The 21739-nt window shown below is 44.4% G+C and overlaps 1 protein-coding gene across 1 annotated transcript; it reads right to left on the reverse strand.

Annotated features, from left to right (window-relative positions):
* Positions 1-467: 467 nt before the first annotated feature.
* enpp6 (ectonucleotide pyrophosphatase/phosphodiesterase 6) lies at positions 468-20307 on the reverse strand. The gene is made up of 9 exons (XM_079556110.1): positions 20028-20307; positions 17746-17925; positions 8794-8905; positions 8546-8687; positions 8256-8435; positions 7922-8059; positions 4730-4856; positions 3845-4068; positions 468-639 (listed from the first exon to the last, which is right to left on the reverse strand). Exons 1-8 carry the CDS (start codon positions 20263-20265, stop codon positions 3860-3862), a joined length of 1326 nt encoding a protein of 441 aa, XP_079412236.1. The 5' UTR covers positions 20266-20307; the 3' UTR covers positions 468-639; positions 3845-3859.
* Positions 20308-21739: the final 1432 nt, after the last annotated feature.

Below are 21739 nucleotides of genomic sequence, written 5' to 3' on the forward strand. Positions count from 1 at the left end.
ACAACAGTGCAGGAGTCTGTTAGTCAGAGATATTACACTCTCTCTTCCAAACCGAAAGTAGACTGAAATGTATGATTAAAGTATTCATGAGATGATCTAATATGGATTCAAAAGGATAAGTCCTCGCTGAAGAAGCCCGAGTGCCAGAGTGTGTAGAAGACTGCCCACCTCTAAATCATTACATCAGAACATTACAAAACAATCAGAGAAATCAGTGTTTCAGGTTCAGAATTTGATTTCCTTGAGATTTCCTGGGTCCATGTGGAGCAGCTACAGGCAGACGTTAGGATCCACCTGCCAGGGGTCGCTCCAGGGGTCGCAGGGGTCGCTCCAGGGGTCGCTCCAGGGGTCGCTCCAGGGGTCGCTCCAGGGGTCGCTCCAGGGGTCGCTCCAGGGGTCGCTCCAGGGGTCGCTCCAGGCTCCAGGGGTCACTCCAGGGGTCGCTTCAGGGGTCGCTCCAGGCTCCAGGGGTCACTCCAGGGGTCGCTTCAGGGGTCGCTCCAGGGGTCGCTCCAGGGGTCGCTCCAGGCTCCAGGGGTCACTCCAGGGGTCGCTTCAGGGGTCGCTCCAGGGGTCGCTCCAGGGGTCGCTCCAGTAGTAGTTTAGGGGATTTAGAAACAATCCACTTCATGATTAGCTCTAATTCAAGACAAAAATAAAAGCATAGGAAGTAAAACACCACAAACTTCAATGTGATCGACTTTTAAACAAAGCTTAAACTTGTTTTATGGTTGAACTTTCAGCCGTGCATATGGACTGTACTTTTATTGTCTCTTATTGTCTTTGAGCTGCTTGTTCAAACACATGGAAGATGCGGGACAAATAAAGTGTCTGGTCAAGTACAGTTCTGCATGAATTAGTCATAAAATGTGGTCTGATCTTTATATGAGGCATAAGAATGGGTAAACAGGTTTGGGGGTCTTGGCTGGGGGTGGCTTGGGGTCTGGGGTGGTCCTGGTCCTGGAGCGAGGGAGGGTGTGGGTGGGGGATTTATTGGTGAGTGTATTCACATACACATGTTTCTGTTGTTTATATGAAGATAATGTTAAAATGTATGTTTACTCCTAACAACAACAATGTTGTATACACTCCCAAACGTAAAGAAAAAAACACATTCAAATCAATAGTAGCCAAATCTTATTGGTTTCTACTTGACTAAAATGGTTTTAAAGGTGCACTATGTAACTTTTTGTTTGGAACTATCAGTACGTATTTGCACCTGTGGCCTCCATAGTGCTCAATCATCAATTGATTTCAGGGTTTCTGGTAGGTCAATAATAAACACGGTGAGGCTGCGTTTCAGTTTCATGCAGCTAAAATCTGGAACAGTCTTCATGAGGATGTGAGACAAGCCTCAACTCTGACAATGTTCAAATCCAGGCTGAAAACAGTTCTGTTTGCCCGAGCATATGACTGAATGTATTTTATCTGCACTCCTGCCTTTTACTGTAAGTGATTAATTTTATGTTGATGTCCAGAGGAGAAGGAGCGACAAAAACAGAGGTTAGGTAACTTTGTGTGAACGAGCAAGAAAAATAGTGCTCAAGACAGAGCGAGTCAAAACAAGACTTAAAAATGCATATGACTGAAAGTATTTTATCTACACTCTTGCCTTTTACTGTAATTGATTAATTCTATGTTGATGTTTTTATTGATTGTATTTGTTTTCTTATATGTATGCAACTGTGAAGCACTTTGAATTGCCTTGTGTATCAATTGTGCTCTACAAATAAACTTGCCTTGCCTTGCCTTGCCTTGCCTAGGTTTTCTGGATGAAACGTATGCGTTACCATGGAGATGGTTTCATCAGCAGTGAAAACGTACCAGAAACCCTAAAAACAAGTGTTCATTGTCTCCTCTCTCAGCAAATATAAACTAATGCCCAATTATTATCTCTGAAAGGCATCCAAAAGTGGTGACAATATTCAAAAACCTGAGCGTGCTGTTGGCCAATAGGAAGGTCTTTCAGACATCAAAGTAACGTGCCAGGTTTGTGAATCCAATCACTGTCAAATACTGATGAGGAAAAACATTTGTTCATTTTGTTTTGGAGATTTCTTACACAAACTGTCTCTCTCCCATAGAGTTGTATCGGCCCCTGCTCCACCTGACATTATGACATCATCACATTCTAGATCGAGAACGCAACCTATTGACAACAGACAAAATCCTTCAAAATCCCAGCCTTTACATCCTTCATTTCATTTGACTTGTTAAGCACCTGCCCCTGAGTTCTACACAGTTGTGATGGAGACTTCAGTCCAAATCTGCACCAGCTACAGATCATATCACTGGATTCCTGTATTGGGAAGATTCTTGAGAGTAGGCTGATTGGAAAATTCATTGAGATCTAAAAAACAGTTTGGATTTTTAACCAAATCTGACACTGGACATCCATACCTGGGTAAAGGCTGAAGAACGAGAGGAAGCATGTGTAGCAGCACTCTTGGGCTCCAACAATGCATTTACGGCATTTGGCGTCCATGGTCAAATGCTGGCCTGGATTTGTGATTATTTAAGTCGTGTCTCCAGCAGACACGAATAGTGCATTCCTTTTCTTCACCTTTACCAGTGCAATCCGGAGTACCCCAGGGACGTGTGATTGCTCCAACTTTGTTTATATTATTTCTAAATGACCTACTGCTGTTTTAGAAGACCGCTCTATGTTACTATCCCTAAGTATTAATGTTATTCCAGCAGCATATGCAGACGACTCAATAGTCACAGTTTCCAGTGCACATCCAGCTCTAGCTATTACCTCCAAGACAGTGTGTCTGTGCTTCTCAAAGCGATCTGCCAGCCGCCTAAACAATCAGGTTATGTTTGAGGGTCATAACATTCCCTAAAACACCTGGGGGTGACCTTCACGAGTGACCTCAAATTTAAGTCATGTCGAGGAGATTTGCAAAGCAGCTCGTAAGGTTATTTTTGTCCTGAGACTTCTTAAAACAAAGCTGCCAGTAAGAAGCAACGAGCTACTGCTGCAGCGCATATACAAGGCCTACATCAGATCTGGACGGGAGAACTGCTCAGTGCTGCTGTGTGGTATTGGGAAAACATTGGTGAACTGTTTAGAAAAACCTGCAGCGATAGATTCTATTCTCCAGCTGCCATACCGTGCAGAAATAGCACCTGAGCATAACAGAAGGCTGGGTTTGATCACACTGCAAACAAGACGTCATTTTGCGCTGTCATGTTTTGGTTAATAAAATGTATCATGGACTTTCACCCGACGTTTTGGCCCAATACCGCCCACACAAAAGGTCCTGCCTGATAATGAATTACTATGTGTTGCCTGATGGGACGCTGCCTGTGGCGGGGGAAGTGCGGAGGTCGTGTTTTGTTTTGGCTGCACAAATGAAAAACATCCTGGACTATGGCTGTGTCCCTCAGCCTGGGTCTATGGGGGAATATAAGAGGAACCTGACAAGCAATTTCAGAACCGAGCTGTTTGTGAATTTCCCATTTTGCTAAAGGAGCCATGTTTTTTTTTAACTCTTAAAAACGGTCTTACGACCATGGAATTTCAATTTGTACTTTAATACCTGTTTGTTTTTATTGTACCTGTTTGTACCTAAAAAAAGAAATATATTTTCGATAATAATAATTAAGAAATATATCAGTTGGAGTGTGCATGCAAATTATATTGTGTCCACAACAAAATATAAAAAATTACAATGATATATAAAATTGATACTGGTCTAAGGATATGCGACTGAATATGGCCAACACCTGGAGCATTATAGAGGCGGCAGTGTTGGAAAACAGAAGTGCTATGGTACATACAGCTGGGTTCATTGAAAAGTAAGTCTTACTCTTACAGATTTTGGGTGAGCCTCCTCACCTCTGCCTGTGAAGCCTAGTGTCCCGGTGTTAGCAGCAGCGCCAGCAGAGCGGAGGACAGGACCACCCCATAGCAGAGGGTGCTCTCTCCCGCCCCACTCAGCAGATACTCCACACGAGACCACGAGCCGTTGTTGGGTAATGGCTCCACGCCCAGAGTCCGGCACATCAGGTTGTACAGGTCCACGGTCTGGATGGGGCCCGCTCGCACGTTCTGCTTGAAGTCTGCAGTGGAAAACACAAAACACAGAGAATATAAAGCTGATGTGGTTACACGGCCTGGGAGGCTGCCATTAAACTCATTACATGAGTTTAATGGCAGCCATTAAACTCATTACATGCTTTGAAAAAGTTTCATAGGTCCACTGTTATGTCCACTGTTTGCAACAGACCGTTTTAATGTAATGCTGAGTCGAGATGATTTTACCAAGCTTATTCTGAGAAAGAGACTCATAATTATCATAAATCACAATTGGAAAAGTCTTTTTGTTTTTCCACGTTTCTTACCAGTCTATACACAGGCTTAACCACTTTCAGGAAAAAATAAAACACTAATGCTAGCAACACATTAATGCTTAGGGTGACCATCTCAAATGGAACAAGCAACATGGGACATGGAGGAACAGAAGCCCAGCACTGTAGCGTTTCATTTGCCATTTTAGCCCAAAAGCCAATGAGTTTCCCCCTACTTATGAGTATTTAATATTTTGCTGATGATTTCACTTTGATAATTGTATGTACAGTATAACTCACTTCTTGTTCTGTGCTGTAAATGACTTGGTGTTAACAAATCTTCCTTCCTGTGAAGGGGCCCATGTCACTTTGTACTGAAAAGGCTGGCCCAAAAGGTTCCTGCTCTATAGTACAGAGTACAGTAGACTGGTACCTGGGCCCGCAGCGAGGAAGAAGGCCCTCATATCCAGGAACTCATTGTCGTATCCATGCCAACCATGTTGCCACCCCCGCGCTGGCCCCGAGCTGTCGTTCTTCCAGAACGGCAGAAGGCTCTTGTTCTAGATGAACAACAACACTCTGTTTAGTCCTGTTTGTGTCAGTGCTTACCAATGTTACAGCTTCATCCCTGGGCATTCAGGGGGCAGGCTACGTGTGAGCTGTGCTGCTGCCTTTGGGCCAGGCCACAAGTGTTAACCTGGTTCATAAAAAAAACATTGCGTAATACCAAGAAATGTTTTAATAATTTACTCAATGAGCAATAATACCATAATATTACAATAAAATCTACAGTATCTACAATATCTGTGTGTATCACGTTCAAAACTGCCAGGGAAACAAAGGGGGAAAACAACTACTTTTTCATCTATTCACTACTTTAAAAAATGCTGAATTATGGATGTGTTTTCAACTAAATAAAGACACAGGGACATGGAGAGGATCAAAGTGGTCCTACAGCCCATACATTCATACACTGCATGCACAATTATTAATCAAATTCATTTTTTGACCACATTGTTATTTTTTCCTCACATTTTCAAACTACAAACTGTGTGACACTGAAAAGCAGTTGTATTGAAGCGTTCCAGGTGATGTTTGTAATGAAAGGAGGTGTGGCCAAAGCAGGTTCTGAATCAGGAGCAGAATTATTATGCTGGTATTTTACCTCAGACTAAATGGGAAGGAAAAGACATCTGAAAAAAAGCCCAAAATTGCAAAAAGTTGGTCAGAGGGACTCTTGAAATGAAATTTGCCAAATGCATTGCCAATAGCCAACAGGTTCGTAAAAAGATAGATGATAAGAAAGGTTGCAAAGTAATGGTCAAAGACTGAAGAAAAATCAAGTGCGAAACCACCAGGAATCCATTATCTACCAGCAGCTGACCTGAGTGTCCAGAAATAAAAGGTGCTCAGAGCAAGTCAGAGACATTGCTAATGTGAGAAAAGTGGACACCAGATCACTATTGACCAAGACACATAAGCTTAAATGTCTAGACTGGGTCAAGAATGGTCTAAAGGCAGATCTTTCAAAGGCTTTCTGATGAGATCAGAGTGACTCTGGGTGGACTCTAGCCTGGCCTTAGCCATCCGTAAACTCCCTACATGTACGTCTGGGCTTGATCTCAGTGGCCGCGTTATATCGGTTGGCTTTCTATCTACCATTCAGTGAGCGGGGGAGGCGGGGCTTGTAGGTGACATCAAGCATTGCGCCGATTAGCAGGTTGTAGTTTGCAATGGAAGCTCTTCAATCCGTCCTGGCTCGGCTCCCAAATATCCAGAAATTAAAATTGAATCCTTGGAATGAGCAAGGAATGCTCCCAAGAATTATGAAGAGTTCGCTTAAAGGATCTATATCATGCTATTTTAGCCATTCTAAAGTTAAGTATAGGCATGTATATGATATATTGTACCTCTACCATTATGGAGCACTCATTTTTGTGATTAATATAAGTGTTTTCTGGAGGTATTTTTCGAACCCGGAAGACACAACGCTTCGATTCAGTTAACTCCGCCTCCTCTCTCCGCACATACTTTACCGTAATATAAATAAACAGCAATAAGTGAAGTCACTTCACGATGCAGTTATAAGGAGTTGACATCTGCAACACAGCTTCATAAATGGCTAACACACAAGCTAATATGCTAACACACATGCTAATATGCTAACACACAAGCTAACCCACGTTTGGACTGACTCACCGCTCTGCTCCATCGCTGTTTACATTGTGGGACTTGCGTTGGTCATAAAAGTTAATCCACTTTGATTCAGGCGAAGGTTCACCAAACATCCATCAGTGACAGTCACAGAAAAACAATATTTTGGTGATAGTCGCTGAAACCCGGAGAAAAAAAAATAAATTCTGAGAGAGTGGCCTCTTCTTGAAAAAGGTTGAATAAACTCCCGTCCTCGTAGCCAAACGCGCTTCTTTTTCTCCGTGACATTATCGTTAGTTAAGAATAAAGAACAGGTGTGTCCAGTTATAACGAGCTCCATCTTCACAGCTGCAGCGCAAACATGACTGATCTGTTCAGACGCTCAGGGGATGTGTTTGTTTTGGCCACAGCAGACCTGGAAGCACCTCAGGCACATCCTTTTTTTTTTTTTTTCCCTTCACTTTTTTTTTTCTCTTTGTTTCTCTCTTACGAAAGAAATAATGAAAACGCTGTTTTACAAATTAAAATCAGGCCGTAAGCATAGAATTAAGACATTACATTACAGACGTCGAGCACTTCCGTTCCGCTGTTACGACACAAATGAACACTCAGTCGTTCACCAGGAGAGGGAGGAGCAGCTGCTCAGAGAGCAGGATTCAGGAGGATTACTGAGAGCTGCGTGAATGAAGCCACAAACCACTCTGGGGGTGTTTTTGATAAGGAAATAGCATAACAACATGGCTAAAAGCTCCAAAAAGTCGATTTTGCATGATATAGGACCTTTAACTCACTCGGGCACATTACATACGTCACGACCAAAGGCTAGCAAAAATCAGATCCAATCATTTCAAAGGAGTTCCCCCCTCCCACCTGATAATGGAGCTCAACTGTGAAGGTCCAGACCCTTGTACGAAATGAAGTGACTACAAGGGTCTGGTAAAACCAGGCTGGTCTTGTAGTGGTCTCTGTAGTGGTCTATGTAGTGGTCTATGTAGTGGTCTTTGTAGTGGTCTTTGTAGTGGTCTTTGTACTGGTCTTTGTACTGGTCTTTGTACTGGTCTATGTAGTGGTCTCTGTAGCGGTCTTTGTACTGGTCTTTGTGCTGGTCTCCACAGTGGTCTCTGTAGCGGTCTCTGTAGTGGTCTCCATAGTGTTTTTTGTAATGGATCATTGTAGTGGTCTCTGTAGTGGTCTATGTAGTGGTCTTTTTAGTGGTCTCTGTAGCGGTCTTTGTACTGGTCTTTGTAGTTGACTATGTAGTGGTCTTTGTAGTGGTCTTTGTAGAGGTCTCTGTAGTGGTCTCTGTAGTGGTCTTTGTAGTTGACTATGTAGTGGTCTCTGTAGTGGTCTTTGTAGTGGTCTCTGTAGTGGTCTCTGTAGTGGTCTTTGTAGTTGACTATGTAGTGGTCTTTGTAGTGGTCTCTGTAGTGTTCTTTGTATTGGTACTGTAGTGGTAGCGTAGTGTAGTCACCTCAGCGATGAACCATCCTGGCTCGGCCACGAGTGTTAGCGGAGACACAAATTTTCCGCCGCGGTAGAAGAAACGCTCTGGGATCTCAGCTTTTTTGTACACCTTCATGTTGGGGACCTGAGCCAGGGCCTCGTACACCTGAGGACAGTAGAGGACATGAGGACATTAAGGAGCACAGAGACGCAGCAGAGTGAAGAGCCACGTAATGTTGTGGAAAATCAGCCAAAAAAAGTGTATTTGAGGATAAGTTTTCCTTTGAGAGTGGGCCTCATGTTCTGTGCTGGCAGAGAAGGCATTGAAAGGCCCCAAGGCACTGGTGTTCAGCATGACTAACCTGCTGAAGTTTCGGGGCCATGGGCCACAGGCTGACCACGGGACCACGGTCCATCATTTTACTGATGTCTGACATGCTGATGTGCTTGTCCAACTCAATGACTTTGTCCATCCACTCGATCTTGGTCATGCCATGGTCCGAGAACAGCAGCACATTCAGCTTGTCCTGCAAACCCTTCTCCTGAGGCACACACAGAGGAACACAGTAGGACACAGAGGGACACAGTAGGACACAGAGGGACACAGCGGGACACTATGGTCATGCTGTACATTGTAGTGTCTCTGACTGACCGTGATGGCGCGGTTGAGCACCTCCATGGCTCCATCCAACTCCTGCACTGCCCTCTGGACCTCAGCCGAGTCCGGCCCAAAATGATGTCCCTGTACGTCTATCTTCTCCCAGTACACCGCAGCCATGTGGGACTGTCCCGAACTAGGGACAGAAGGGACACCTTAGATATAGGGGACACAGAGGACACAGAGGAGAGACACTGAGGGGTACAGAGACACCATGGAGACATATGGCAGCTGAAGACAACCTGAGGACAGTGAGAGCTTTGTGGATGGAGTCCGTTAGGTTCTGGAGGGACGGGTTGTAGACATACTCTTCACAGAACTCTGGCCTCACGCCCCGGATCTCCACCTCACACCCTGCACACACCAGAGTCATCCGTTATAATAATAACGCCTCACAGTTCCCCTTGCACTTTATAAGCTTGAGTTGACAAGTTCCTTGCTGCATTTAATTACAAAGTCCGAAGAATGTAAAGAGTCTTCAATAGATGACTATAAGAAAAAAATCTCTGTAAGGTTTGCTGTACATTACTGACAGGGAAAAAAAGGAGGCTATTGAAATTTTCTTTCATTTAACATTTTCATGCAAAAATAAAGAACAATAAACCTCACTCCAACTTCACACCCAACCTGGCCTCACTCTCAAAAAACTAAGTACAGTAGATTAAACTGCCAACAATTTCACGATATTTCTTTGAATCAGCAGGTTCACCCTCACTGTCAAATTTCATTTTCATTTCACATGGTGTTAATCTTGGTTTACAGTCAGTCATGTCAAATCTTTCCAAAATTTTGGTGATGTATCTCTTTTGATTCATTTTTATTTCCCCTTGTTTTTGGGTGAAATCAATGCCAAGAAAATGTCTCAGTTTCCCAAGATCTTTAATTTTGAATTTTGCACCCAACATTTCCTTTACACTTTTGAGTATTTGACAATCACTTGCTGCAATGATAAGGTCATCAACCCAAATGATCAATAAGACCCTTTCATTGTCAGATTGTTTACTGTAAACACAATTGTCTGCTGTGTTTTGGACAAACTTGTTTTCAATAAGGAAATCATGAAGCATCTTATTCCAGTTTCGTCCTGACTGCTTCAGACCATACAGCGACTTATTGAGCTTACACACCAATTTTTCTCCTGTTTTTGTCTTGACCTCAAAACCTTCAGGCTGCTCCATGTACAGCTCACAGTCTATTGGGGCATGCAGATATGCAGTTTTAACATCCATCTGATGTAGTTCTAAATCATACTGAACTGCTAGCTGCATTAAGACACGTACAGAAGTCATATCAGCAGTAGGAGAAAAGGTTTCGTTATAATCAATACCAGCCACTTGACTATAACCTTTTGCCACATATCGAGCCTTGTAAATTGTCTCAACAGGATTTTCTTTGATGGCATAAACCCATCTGCCCCCCACTGCATGTTTACCTACAGGTAAGGGTGTCAATGTGAAGGTATCATTCTCAATCAGAGAGTCCATTTCTTCATTCATAGCCTTAACCCACTGCTCTGATTTTGAAGAGCTCAAGGCTTCCTGCAGTGTCTGGGGGATGTCACATGTCACACGATAGCAATAGTCAATATTTGTCAACGCTTGATCTTCGTCAAATTTGACTTCATAATCACAGTCAGTATAGAACTGAGGACGTCTCCTCTCCCTCGTTGGATAACGAGCACTATTGCTGCTCTCACCTTCACCCTTTAAGTTGGTATTAGATTCACACAACTCAATTTTCACCTCCAGAGGGTTTTCATTAGTCACATCAGGTTTTGGTGGCTGACTTTCAGCTTTCTTTCCTTTTCCAAAATGTTCATACATGTCTTCATCTGTCTGAGTGTCACTTTCAATTGTTTTCTTTGTGACAAACTTCACCAGTCGGTTTTTCGACACTTTCCCTGTGTGTGGATAAAAGACCAACAAGGCTGGACTGTTTTTGTCATAACCAACAAATATGCCTTTCTCACACCGTGTGTCTAACTTTTTCTTGTCCTGTTTGTATGCATAACATTCTGAGCCAAAAGCTCTCATTCTGGACAGGTCCGGTTTCTTCCCAGTCAACACGTAATATGGGGTTTGTCCAAGACGTCTGTTATAGCATCTATTTCTGATTATTGCAGCCGTTTGTACTGCATATGTCCACAAATCTTTTGGTAGTTTGCTCTCAATCAGCATACATCTTGCCATTTCAAACAAGGTTCTCCATGCTCTTTCTGCGGTCCTATTCTGATGGGGCGAGTAAGGAGCTGAGGTTTCATGTCTGATGGCATTTTGAGTTAGCAGTGACTTAAATACAGAAGCTGTGAACTCTGTTCCATTGTCTGACCTTATGCATTTGATCTTTCCATAAGGGGCAACATCAGCAATGAATCTCTCTGTAGCTTTAACTGTATCACTTTTAGCTTTCAGAAAATAAGTGAACATAGCTCCTGAATAGTCATCTGTAAAAGCAAGAGTATATCTGAAACCATCTTTACCTGCTGGCTCTATAGGTCCAGCCAGGTCTGTATGAACAAGTTCCAGTACATCCTTAGCTTTTTCATCTGGATCTGTATTTCTGCTCTGTGCGAATTTGCCTTTGATACACACTTCACATTTTAGATTTGCCTTGTCACTTTTCCCTTTAATTTTCATGCCTTCTGCGACACTTTCTAACTGTAACACGTCATCATAATTACAGTGACCCAATATTTCATGCCATGTATGGACATCATAACACACATTACATGTATCAGCCTCGTTTAGCAGAGTACTTAGATAAAATAGTCTGTCTTGTGTGTTAATGTCAAAAGCAGTACCATTTTTGTGGATTAGACGATTCTGTCCTTCCTTGAAGATGACTGTCGCACCTTGCGCTGTTGCCGCTTTGACCGAAAAAATGTCCTGGGAAAATGATGGGACGTAGAGCGCCTCCTTCAGGATCATTTCCACATCGCGGCCTTGACGGTCCATTATGCGCACTTTGGCGGTGCCTTTCTTCAGCGCAATCCCGCTGGCTCGCTCTCCATCAGCCAACTCCAGAACATGGCTCTGAGGCTTAAAGCTTGGGTCAAACTCCTCGAATCTCCCGATGTCCGTGATGATGTGCTTCGTCGCTCCCGAGTCGACCATGAGGCCCTTCGCCTTCACCGCGCTGACCGAGTCCGGGGCGGAATCCAACTGCACCTTGAATGCGAACGTGTGGTCCTCCTCATCCACCGCTTGCTTCACCTGGTCCCGCTTCCTCCGCCGACAGTTTGCGTCCTTGTGGGTTGCGCTTTTACAGAAGCTGCACCACTGCCTCTGCTCTCGGCGCTCCCCAGCCGATGCGCACTCCGCTGCTTTGTGTCCCTTTTGTCCGCAGGTGTAACAGGTGAGTTTAGCGCTCCAATTGTCTCTTCCTTTCACCTTCATCACACTGTCTTCTCCTGAGCTAGAAGCAACAAACCTTTCCGTGCTTTCATAGCTCCTCAGTTTAGTTTTAAAGTCGGCAAAAGTCAACGTTTCATCACTCTGCGTAACGTGAACAGAGAATGGTTTGAATACATCAGGCAGGCCCTTTAAAATCATTGCGGTCAGTAAACCGTCACTCAGTGTCTCTCCTGCATTACGCAGCGCTGTGATGGCAGTCTCTGCACGGATTATATAGTCTGTGACGCTCTCATTCACACCTTTTTGGAGAGAAGTCAGCTCCGTGTACAGACTGATTACGCGCGGCTTCCCTTTCCCTGCGTAATGGTCACGCAGGATCTGCAGCGCCTTCCTGCCATCATCGGCGGCATCTCTCATTACTAGAGACAAACTTTTGTCGTCCAACAGCTGAATTAGAACTGCATACGCCTCTTCATTTTTACTGGCGTCCGCTTCTGCACCTTCCGCGTCTGCAGCGGGGGCTTCACTCAGGATAGTGGACTTCAGATCGTGCAGACGCAAATGTGCCAGGAATTTCGTTTCCCACAGTTCATAATTCTTTTCATCTCCTCAAAACACAAACGGTTCCATCGGCTCCCAAAATCTCTACTGGGCCCATAACCTGTTGGCGCAGCCATACTCATGAAGAGCTTTAAGATGCCGGGTAAAGCACGGAGGAAAATACTAGACACAGGTTTTTGTTTGGCGTGCCTGCGAACAGGTTTTTTATGAATGAGCAGCCGCCATTTATTGTCAATTGCACACCGGTGTGTAGCCCCGCCCACACCCAAAAGTAGGTCAATTGTATGGAACACAACAAGTCAACAATTTTCATGTAATATTGAAAGATTTTTGCTTTGCATTCGTCTATGGGATTAGTTGAGAAGGCTGAGATAGAAGATTACAGAGTGACGTTTTAGATCACACAAAGTCAAGGTTTTGGCAAAGTAGTGCCTGTCCTGGCATTTTGCCAATAACAACAAGCCTCGTTCTTACGCACACATTTGTTCTTAGGAAGGTTTTGACATTCACAAAACTTAGCTGACTCAGCTGAAAATGTTCCTCTGTAAAAACAAATCCCAAGAAAACTCAGAAAGCACAAAAAAATCTCCAGTTCTGTTCACGATCATGCTCCTGATGGAACCCAACATTCTGAGTCATGCATATTTGTGAATATTAAATAATCTCTTAATTAATTGCAAAATGTAAATATATTTATATTAAATTACAGATGCCTTTATTCAGAAATAAGTTGGTAATATCACTTGTAGCATATTTTTGTAAATAGTAAATGACCAATTATTACTGCTACTACTGGGGAAGAGAGGGACACCCCTTTCACGATGTGTACAGGCCTTATATGGTGAATCATAGGCAGTGGAATATGCTAATTAGTCCTCACACACACAAGCTTCAAGCTTGGAATCACCAAATTTAGAACACACGTGCGAAGTATTCTCCTACTTAAAGAGACTAGATGCAGAACTACATGCAAGTTGGCCATTTTATACTCACTACCGCCACCTCAGGTCAAACGTGTAACTGCAGCTTCTATATTAAGCTCGTGCATGACGGCACTTGGGACCCGATTTAACACCTTTTTGAGTGACAGTGCAGGATTTTAGAGGCAGTTGTGGTGAACAGGTCTGAGCTCATTCTACACATTAGGACATGGCTGGAGCATGTAGGGGGAGGAAATCACTTTTTATTTTTTTATTTTAAACTCCGTAGTGGGAAGAGAGCAGCCAGACCTTTGCAGCCTTAGGGAAGCCCCTGAAGGAGCTTGCCTTAGATGAAATGACAATACGTTCAAGGGACGATCAACTATAAAACTTTACGCTTCCTCACCTCGGCGGCTGGGTCTTGGACTATTTGACCAACAGGCCACAGTTTGTTCGAGCGGGGGGGAGGGCTGTAAGTCCTCAACACTGACCTGCAGCACTGGAGCACCTCAGGGCACTGTGCTCTCGCCCCTCCTCTTCACCCTCTACACTGCTGACTTCCGTTACAACTCCAATACATGCCACATGCAGAAGTTCTCTGATGACACTGCAATCGTGGCATGTATCAGGGAGGGTGAATAGGCCTGGTGGAGGACTTTGTGGTGTAGAGTCAGCGGATCAAGCTCTTGCTGAACTCAACCAAAACCAAGGAGGTGGTGATGGATTTCAGCTGGGCACCACCCTCTCTGCAGCCCATCAACATCGAGGGAGCAGAGTTTCCAGTACCTGGGGCTGCAGTTGGACAACAAGCTGAGCTGGGCAGCGAACATGGACGCTGTGTACAAGAAGGGGCAGAGTAAGATGAACTTTCTTAGACGGCTGGCCTCATTCAGGGTCTGTTATAAGTTATTGTCCATGTTTTATCAGTCTATTGTGTCCAGTGCCCTTTTTTATGCTGTTGTTTGTTGGGGGGCAGCGCATGGAAAAGGGACACTCAGGGGCTGAATCGGCTCATTAGGAAGGCGGGTTCAGTGGTTGGACTGGGCCTGGACTCAGGCCCAGGTGGTGGAGCTGAGGACAGAGCGTCTCTCTAAGATCAGGGCGATCCTGTCCAATCAGAGCCGCCCCCTTAACTCGGTCTTCTCCCACCAGAGAAGTGGCGTGAGCTCCAGACTTCTCTCTCTGAGATGCTCCAAGGACAGATAGAACTCTTTTGTCCCTCATTCCATCAGGCTTTAAAACAAATAAATGATATGTCATATGTTTTATGTAAAGCCTGTATGACTGTACTATGCAGACGATACAACAATGTATGTTTCTGCCTCTACCGTCGACCAGGTCAATAACGTGCTACAACAGGAGCTAATGTGGACTTATGAATGGGCGATCGAGAACAGGCTAAAATGTAATGTATTAAAAACAAACTGTATGATTTTAGGTTCAAAACATGCTATGAGAGAAACCCCAAAGTTAAAACTCTCCCTAAATAACAAATCATTAGAACAAGTGACAGAGATTAAACTGTTGGGAGGAACTTTTGATCAAACTCTGTCATGGATGACGCATATAAATGACATTGTGACTAGAATAAGTAGGAACATCTCATTAATAAGATGCAGTCATTAGAAACAAGAAAACTCCTATTACACTCTTGGACTGTTGTCCCGCTGTGTGGTCCAGTGCTGCAAAAAAAAAAAACACTTCAGAATTGGGCTGCTAGGCTTGCCCTGGGTTGTCCTTTTTGTCATGGATGAAAGTGATGGACAGATTGTGCTGTAGCTCTGTGTTGTCTTTGCATAAAATCTGGACCTTACGCAAACCCTTTAGCCTGTTCTCCAACCTGCAGCCCACCTGTAACAGCCTCAGCCAAGATCTACTGCACTAAAAAGTACATTTATATACCGAGCCATCTCACTGGTTGGATTGATTATCTATCTAAAAAACAGATAACTCAGGATAAAAAGTATATGCACTGAGTAAAAGCAGCAGATGGCATGTACTGCTGTGATCCTACACACAGGAAGATGTTCTGATGAAGTTCAACTGGTGTGACTCCTGTGTGTGAACTACTGGCTCTCTACTTAGGCCAGGGGCAGCTGCTACATGTCACCAACCACTGCAGATGAATTAGCTGATTGTGACTGGATTGTGTGGCACAGTAAACAGAAAAAGAACGGCACATGGCCTCAGACCTACGGCCTCGAGGTTGAGATCCAGTGTTTATGAGAAAAGGCAAAGTACTGGCATGACACTAGACCAGTTATGTTATAAACGGTTCATGGCCTGTGTTGAGAAAATAATCAGACCAAAGACCAGTGAGTCTGGTTTCCACACAATAAACCGACCAGTGTGATTTATGGGTGGTGTAGATGGAAACGTACCTGTTTCCCCAGTGGTCAGTCTACACATTATTTACACCAAGTGCCCACACAGGGCACTAAAGACCCAAATAAAAGACATGATCAGTGAATTACTGGCAGGTCACAGCAGAGCAGTTGATGCCACAAAGATTAAGACACTGGCTCTACAGCGATGTCGTGTTGTTTGCGCAGATTGTTCTGGAACTAAAGGCAGGCAGCAGAAAAAGTATCGGTCAGTCAGTGTGGGGTGGGTCTAGGTCAGGGGTGTCAAACATACGGCCCGCGGGCCTGATCCGACCCACGAGATGATTTAATCCGGCCCCTGCCCTGTAGAGCATAAATTCCAGAGTATGTCAAAAAAAAGTAAGTCTCCAGCCCATTCCTGTGCGGAGTTATGAATTTTTAAAGAATAACCAGAATGCTCATTCTAGCCACTAGGGGGCATTAAATTAAAAAAAAGGAAAGAGTTACACACGTGTCCAGCAGAGGGCACTGACATAATAAGAGCTCAGGATATGAACAACACATTATATAGCCATGTGGTAAATGGACAGTCTGCCCAGGACGGCTGTGGCTTCAATAACAGTTTACCACCACCAAGTGAATGAATAAAGACTACTGCACTTTCAGGAACTTGTGACACCGGCTTGTAAAGTGCAATACAAGTGTAAGCCGTTGTCATTGATGAAGCTACAGTCAAGTTGGGGCTTTGATCAAATCACAGCTTATTATTATTCATTTATTGGAAACATTTTCTCTATCATATGTGGCCCGCGACCCGCCATGGGAGCTGAATTTCGGCCTGCGACCCAAAATGAGTTTGACACCCCTGGTCTAAAACGTTACAAACTTTGTCATTTAGAGATGAATGTTTAGCTTGCTTGGGCCATATCTGAACAAAGCCTGGCTAAGAGTGGAACCACAGGGAATAGTGGTGGAAATGTAGCAAATATAAAGCTCCATGTAAGCGAGGCACCCCCTCCAGAGGCCCCTGGTGCTGGTCAAGCCATAACCAATTTAAAAGACACTCGTGTGTATAAGGCCTGAAATACACCGCCCAAATCTGCCACAGCCGAGCTCCCTGAGTGTCAGAGCTGCCTCTGGGTCTCTCTGTGGTGAAAGCGTTCTACAGCCATGAGGGGAGCACAGCCCACAGAAGTCCTCGACCGGGCCAAGAGTGGACTGGGGTGGTTTGTCTTCACCCTCTGGGTTTGCTGATTGGTTCAATTAAAGCTTGTAATCCTTCTAAAAATAAGTCAGTCTTCCTTCTAATATTAGAATTGCATGAGGGGCACATAGTGGCAGAGCCGTGCAGAGAGCTACAGAGGGGCGGCGGCTCCAAAATCAAAAGGGGCACTACCCGCACTACGCATCCGACACAAGGTTTATATTTAGATCATACAAAACTGTCGGCTTGTTGACCTCATAACTGATCAAAAATAAAGAGCGATCTGGAGTGTGGAGATCGATTGATTGATTAATGTGGGGTAATAAGGCTTATTGGAGGTCATGGTAAAATATAATGTAAATTAATAAGAGGTATGGAGGGAAAAGGGACCTTCAGGGGCCGGGAGCCAGCAGAGTGGAGATCTGCACTTCCAAATGCCTCAATAAAGGAATATTTTCGATTTGGCTGAAATCCACTCCAGACAAATGTCCTTGAGTTCCATTTTTGGGTTTGGTAGCCTCGGCCGACAGTGTGTCCACAGCGGCGCAGGTCCTGCTAAAGAGGCCGTGAAGCGAGCCTCATGAACACTAACGGAGAGTGCACACCGCCCCTCAGCTGCTCCCGTCACATTATCAAGCATGACTATTTCACAATACTACCGTCCATTACACTAGCAGTACTTCAAAACCCCACAATCGTTTTTCGGCGGTGCTCGGGCTGAAAAGCTTGAGACGTGCGCCCCTAGCGTAACTTGATTTCTCTTGTTTTATGTGTTTATGTTATTTTAGACTGTTGTCCAAAGAAAGTGGTTTTCTACGGCGAGAGTGCGTACCGGGCCAGAAGTACATATGGGCCTTCATGCCCGCCTTCTGAGCAGTGACCCACAGCGGCTCAGCTCCGTCCCACCACAGAGGGAGCCGACTGTCCGGGTTGGTCCCAATAAGGAACTCCTTCTCCGAGTGCTCGTCCCACATGTAGTTCCCCGTCATGTGGTGGGCCTCGCAGCGTCGTCCTGAGAACACACAGCACAGAGGGTCAAATACAGAAGCAGGGACGGCCGACAAGTTCCACCAGTCAAAGCCGCTCGGATGTAGAGTCACTTTCATTTCTACTCATCTACAGTTCGCCAGCTTTTCTTTGGTCAAATGTATCAGCACATTCAGGGATGTATTGCTTGAAATTGTATTGATTTCAAAACATAAACGACACACTTTTTGCTCCCATTTTTCAAAAGCGTGTCAAAGGGACTGACACTGAAATAGCGCCAAGAACCATTTATTCATTTCCTTCCGAAGCTGTGAAGCGAGAGCGCTAACTAGGGCTGTGCAATTAATCAAAATTCGATTACGATTTCGATTATTACACTGAACGATTACAAATTTAACATAATCAGAAAAACCTTTTCTTTTTTTTCTTTTTTTCTTCCAAAGCAGACTTGCATTATTTCACGGCGCTGGGATTATTTTCCCTTCACATTTCACGTGCCATGGTGCTTTTGCCTGACATAAAAACAAACAATGCTGTGTGATGATGTCATCAGGCCGCGCTGCTCAGTTTACTTGAAATCATTTGTACTTTTATGACTGTTCAGAAAACTGAAAATATTCAGCATAGTTTTTTTTAATTAATAAATAAATAAAATAAAGACTTTTTTTTAAAGGCAACAAATAATCGTTTGAATAATCGTGATTTCAATTATGACAAAATAATCGTGATTATTATTTTTTCAATAATGGAGCAGCCCTAGTGCTCACCACTGTACTACGTGCCACTTTAATTAAAAAATACTTGATGAAAATACTATTCAAGTATTGAGTCATTTTAGGAGTGAAAGTTTCATGTTTAAATCGGGATTTAATCTGACAGCAATCCCGATATAAAAAACCTGTAAAGTAGATGGTAGGAGAAGCGGGGTGAAAGTAAGCCGGTCTCCTTGGCGGGACGGGCCCGCAGCCTCTCGCTCTCCGGTCTCTCTCTGCAGTTGTGGAACGCGTCACAAATGTGTAGTGTTTATCCATGTGTTGGAAAAGTGAATTCCAAACCAAAACAACTGTAACATTTCTGAAGTTTCCTGTTACTCAGGTGGTATAATAAGAGCTGAGAGCTTCCTGGCCTGGACCATCTCAAATAAATTCTTCTTCATTCATTCTTAATGAAGAACAAGCGCATGTTTTTACACCACTAGATCTGGTTTTGACAAACACAGCAATATTCAGTGTTTTAAACTACACGATTCTCATTTTCTGTAACTGTATCTGGTTAGTTACTCTTTCATTAGAGGGTATTCAGAATACATGTACTTTCCTGATAGCAAAGGAATACATCAAAGTACTCGGTCATTATGTTTCAGTTTCAAAAGAAGAAGAAAAAAGGTTCAAAACGGCAGAGTTAGAGTAGCTCTGTCCTTCTGTGCATTAGCAAAGTGTTTTATTGTATTCCACATGAGCGGTTCATACGTTCATAACAGGCGTGTAACATCTTCTTAGTCACACCACGCATATTATTATTATGCATATCAAAGTATGCAGAATACAGTACTCTGATTAGACAAAGTTATGGAATGCGTTACTAAAGTATTCTGTAACTAAATACAATTTCAAAGCATTCTCAACAACTACTTTCACCCCTGAAGATAAGAAACACATGCTTGACACTCACAGTCATGTTACATAAGGCTTTTGTCACTTATTCACTCACCATGAGGAGTCACTTTTACCTCAAGCCAGAGAAGCCTGTTGATAAACGCGGTCATTCAGTAGAAGTAAAAGCATGGCGTGGTGCACTCACACGTGCACTGGTGCAGTTACTTCATGTACTTGTAGTGCAGGATAGTGTGAATATAACTAAGAACAACATGCCTGAATATCGCAGCTCCCATTGTAATGTCCCCTGTGTGCACAGGCCTGAGGCCACGGGACAGCTGCAGCCCAAGTGCATGAATGGCACTAAAGCTCCTCTCAGCTCACTCCGCTGCGCTGACCGAGGGACCAGACTGCCTGATGACTTTGTGTTCAGAATTCTTTGTAGAATGCGCACGAGGGTGTCCTGGGATACACTTTAGTCCGACTAAAGCTGGTCAGAGCAGCAGTCCCGCGGCGGGGCAGACTGACGTACCTGTCATTAGGGAGTAGTAGTTTGGGTAGGACAGCGTGGGGAAGTCCGCTGTCATGTAGTCCACGGTGACCCCGCGGCGCAGCAGTTCCCTAAAGCCCGGCAGAGAGTCCAGCCTGTCCATATAGTCCCAACGGAAGCCGTCAATGAGGAAGGCGAGCAGCGGCCGTGACATGACGCACTGACCGCTCCAGAGAAGCATCAGCAGCGGGAGCAGAGCGCAGGAGAAAGCGGACGACATGGTGGTGCGTGCGGGCTGAGATGCGCGTGGCTGTGGCTGAAGTGGAGATATGACTCTGCGCTGAGGCGACCGTGGTCAAGTGGGTCAACGAGGGAGCTCCGTGTCTAAGACCTACAGCGGGAGCTTCCCCTGGACTTGGTCCCGCCCGCTTGGTGATGGTTTGAGGAGGAACACGCTGAAGGCGCCGCTATCAACTGGTTGTTCGAACTTGGGGACCGTCTTTCAATGACTGTCTTTGTGAAAGGCGTTGGTTTAAAAATAGTACAGGCTATAGTTTCAAAATCAAAGACAATCCAATAGCTTTGGGGTCATGATGTGACCCAGTGACCCTCAATCCAAGTTTATAATAGTAGCACTAATGGCAATAGCAAAAATAACACAGTAGGACTCCCAACGCTTAATGCTCAAAAATAGGACTGATTCTGTTTTGGCCGTATACACCTTTGCTCTGCCCGATCACGGCAGCCCTCAGACGCTAAACAGGGTGAGGATGTTAGGGGAGACCGGGACACTAAAAAAGCTTACACTCTTAGATTGAAGAAGAAGAAATCACTCAATGCAGTAAAAAATGATAAAAAATGATAAAATCAATATGACCGGGACTTGGCGAACCGTCTGGGCCGAAATACACCGCGTTCCAAATGATTATGCAAATTGTATTTCATTGTCATGAAGGTAAAAAAACTCATGGATGACTCATGATTTTCAAACAGTCTTGATGAGGCCGTGTGACCCTGGATGGATGGAGTAGTAGATAGTTGGTGAATGGCCACCATGTCCCAACCAGGCTGTGACGTCAACAAGAATCATGGGGAGAGAGCTGGTCGGCCCCTTTAGGCTCCCTGAAGGTGTGAAAATGACATCTGAAAAATATGTGGTTTCTAACTGACCACTTTCTTCTATGGTACAAAAAGAAGAGCCGTGCTTTCCCGAACAAAATCGTCTTCATGCATGACAATGGGCATAAAAGAAGAGAAACTCATGATGTGGACCCCATCCTTCTCCATTTATTATAGGTTTTTGTATTTATTTTGGAACTACATTGAAGCTAAAAAATATTTAATAACACATTTCACAGACAGTAATTGAAACACGGTCCCTAAGTTCCTCCACAAAAACCATGTCAGGCCAGGACAAAGTTATGGAATGCTACCGCAGAAGATAAACAACTGAAACCAACTGAAACCAACTGAAACTCACCGCGGTGAGTGAGTGCACTGGCCAATCACCGCTGTGCGCTCTGTTCTCACACAAACCCACACAATGGTCTGCTGAGAGGCCCAGGCACGGGGTCTGGAGGGTGTGTGTGTGTGTGTGTGTGTGTGTGTGTGTGTGTGTGTGTGTGTGTGTGTGTGTCAGTCGTGAGAGAGGATCTGTTCACCAGGGGCCACTTCAGCACATCCTCCACTATCACACAGTGACTGACTTCACTTAGTTCATCCAAGGGCGTCCACACCTTTTTCGTCGGGGTCAA

This window comes from Gobius niger, assembly GCF_951799975.1.
Source record: "Gobius niger genome assembly, chromosome: 5".
Lineage (NCBI taxonomy): Eukaryota > Metazoa > Chordata > Actinopteri > Gobiiformes > Gobiidae > Gobius > Gobius niger.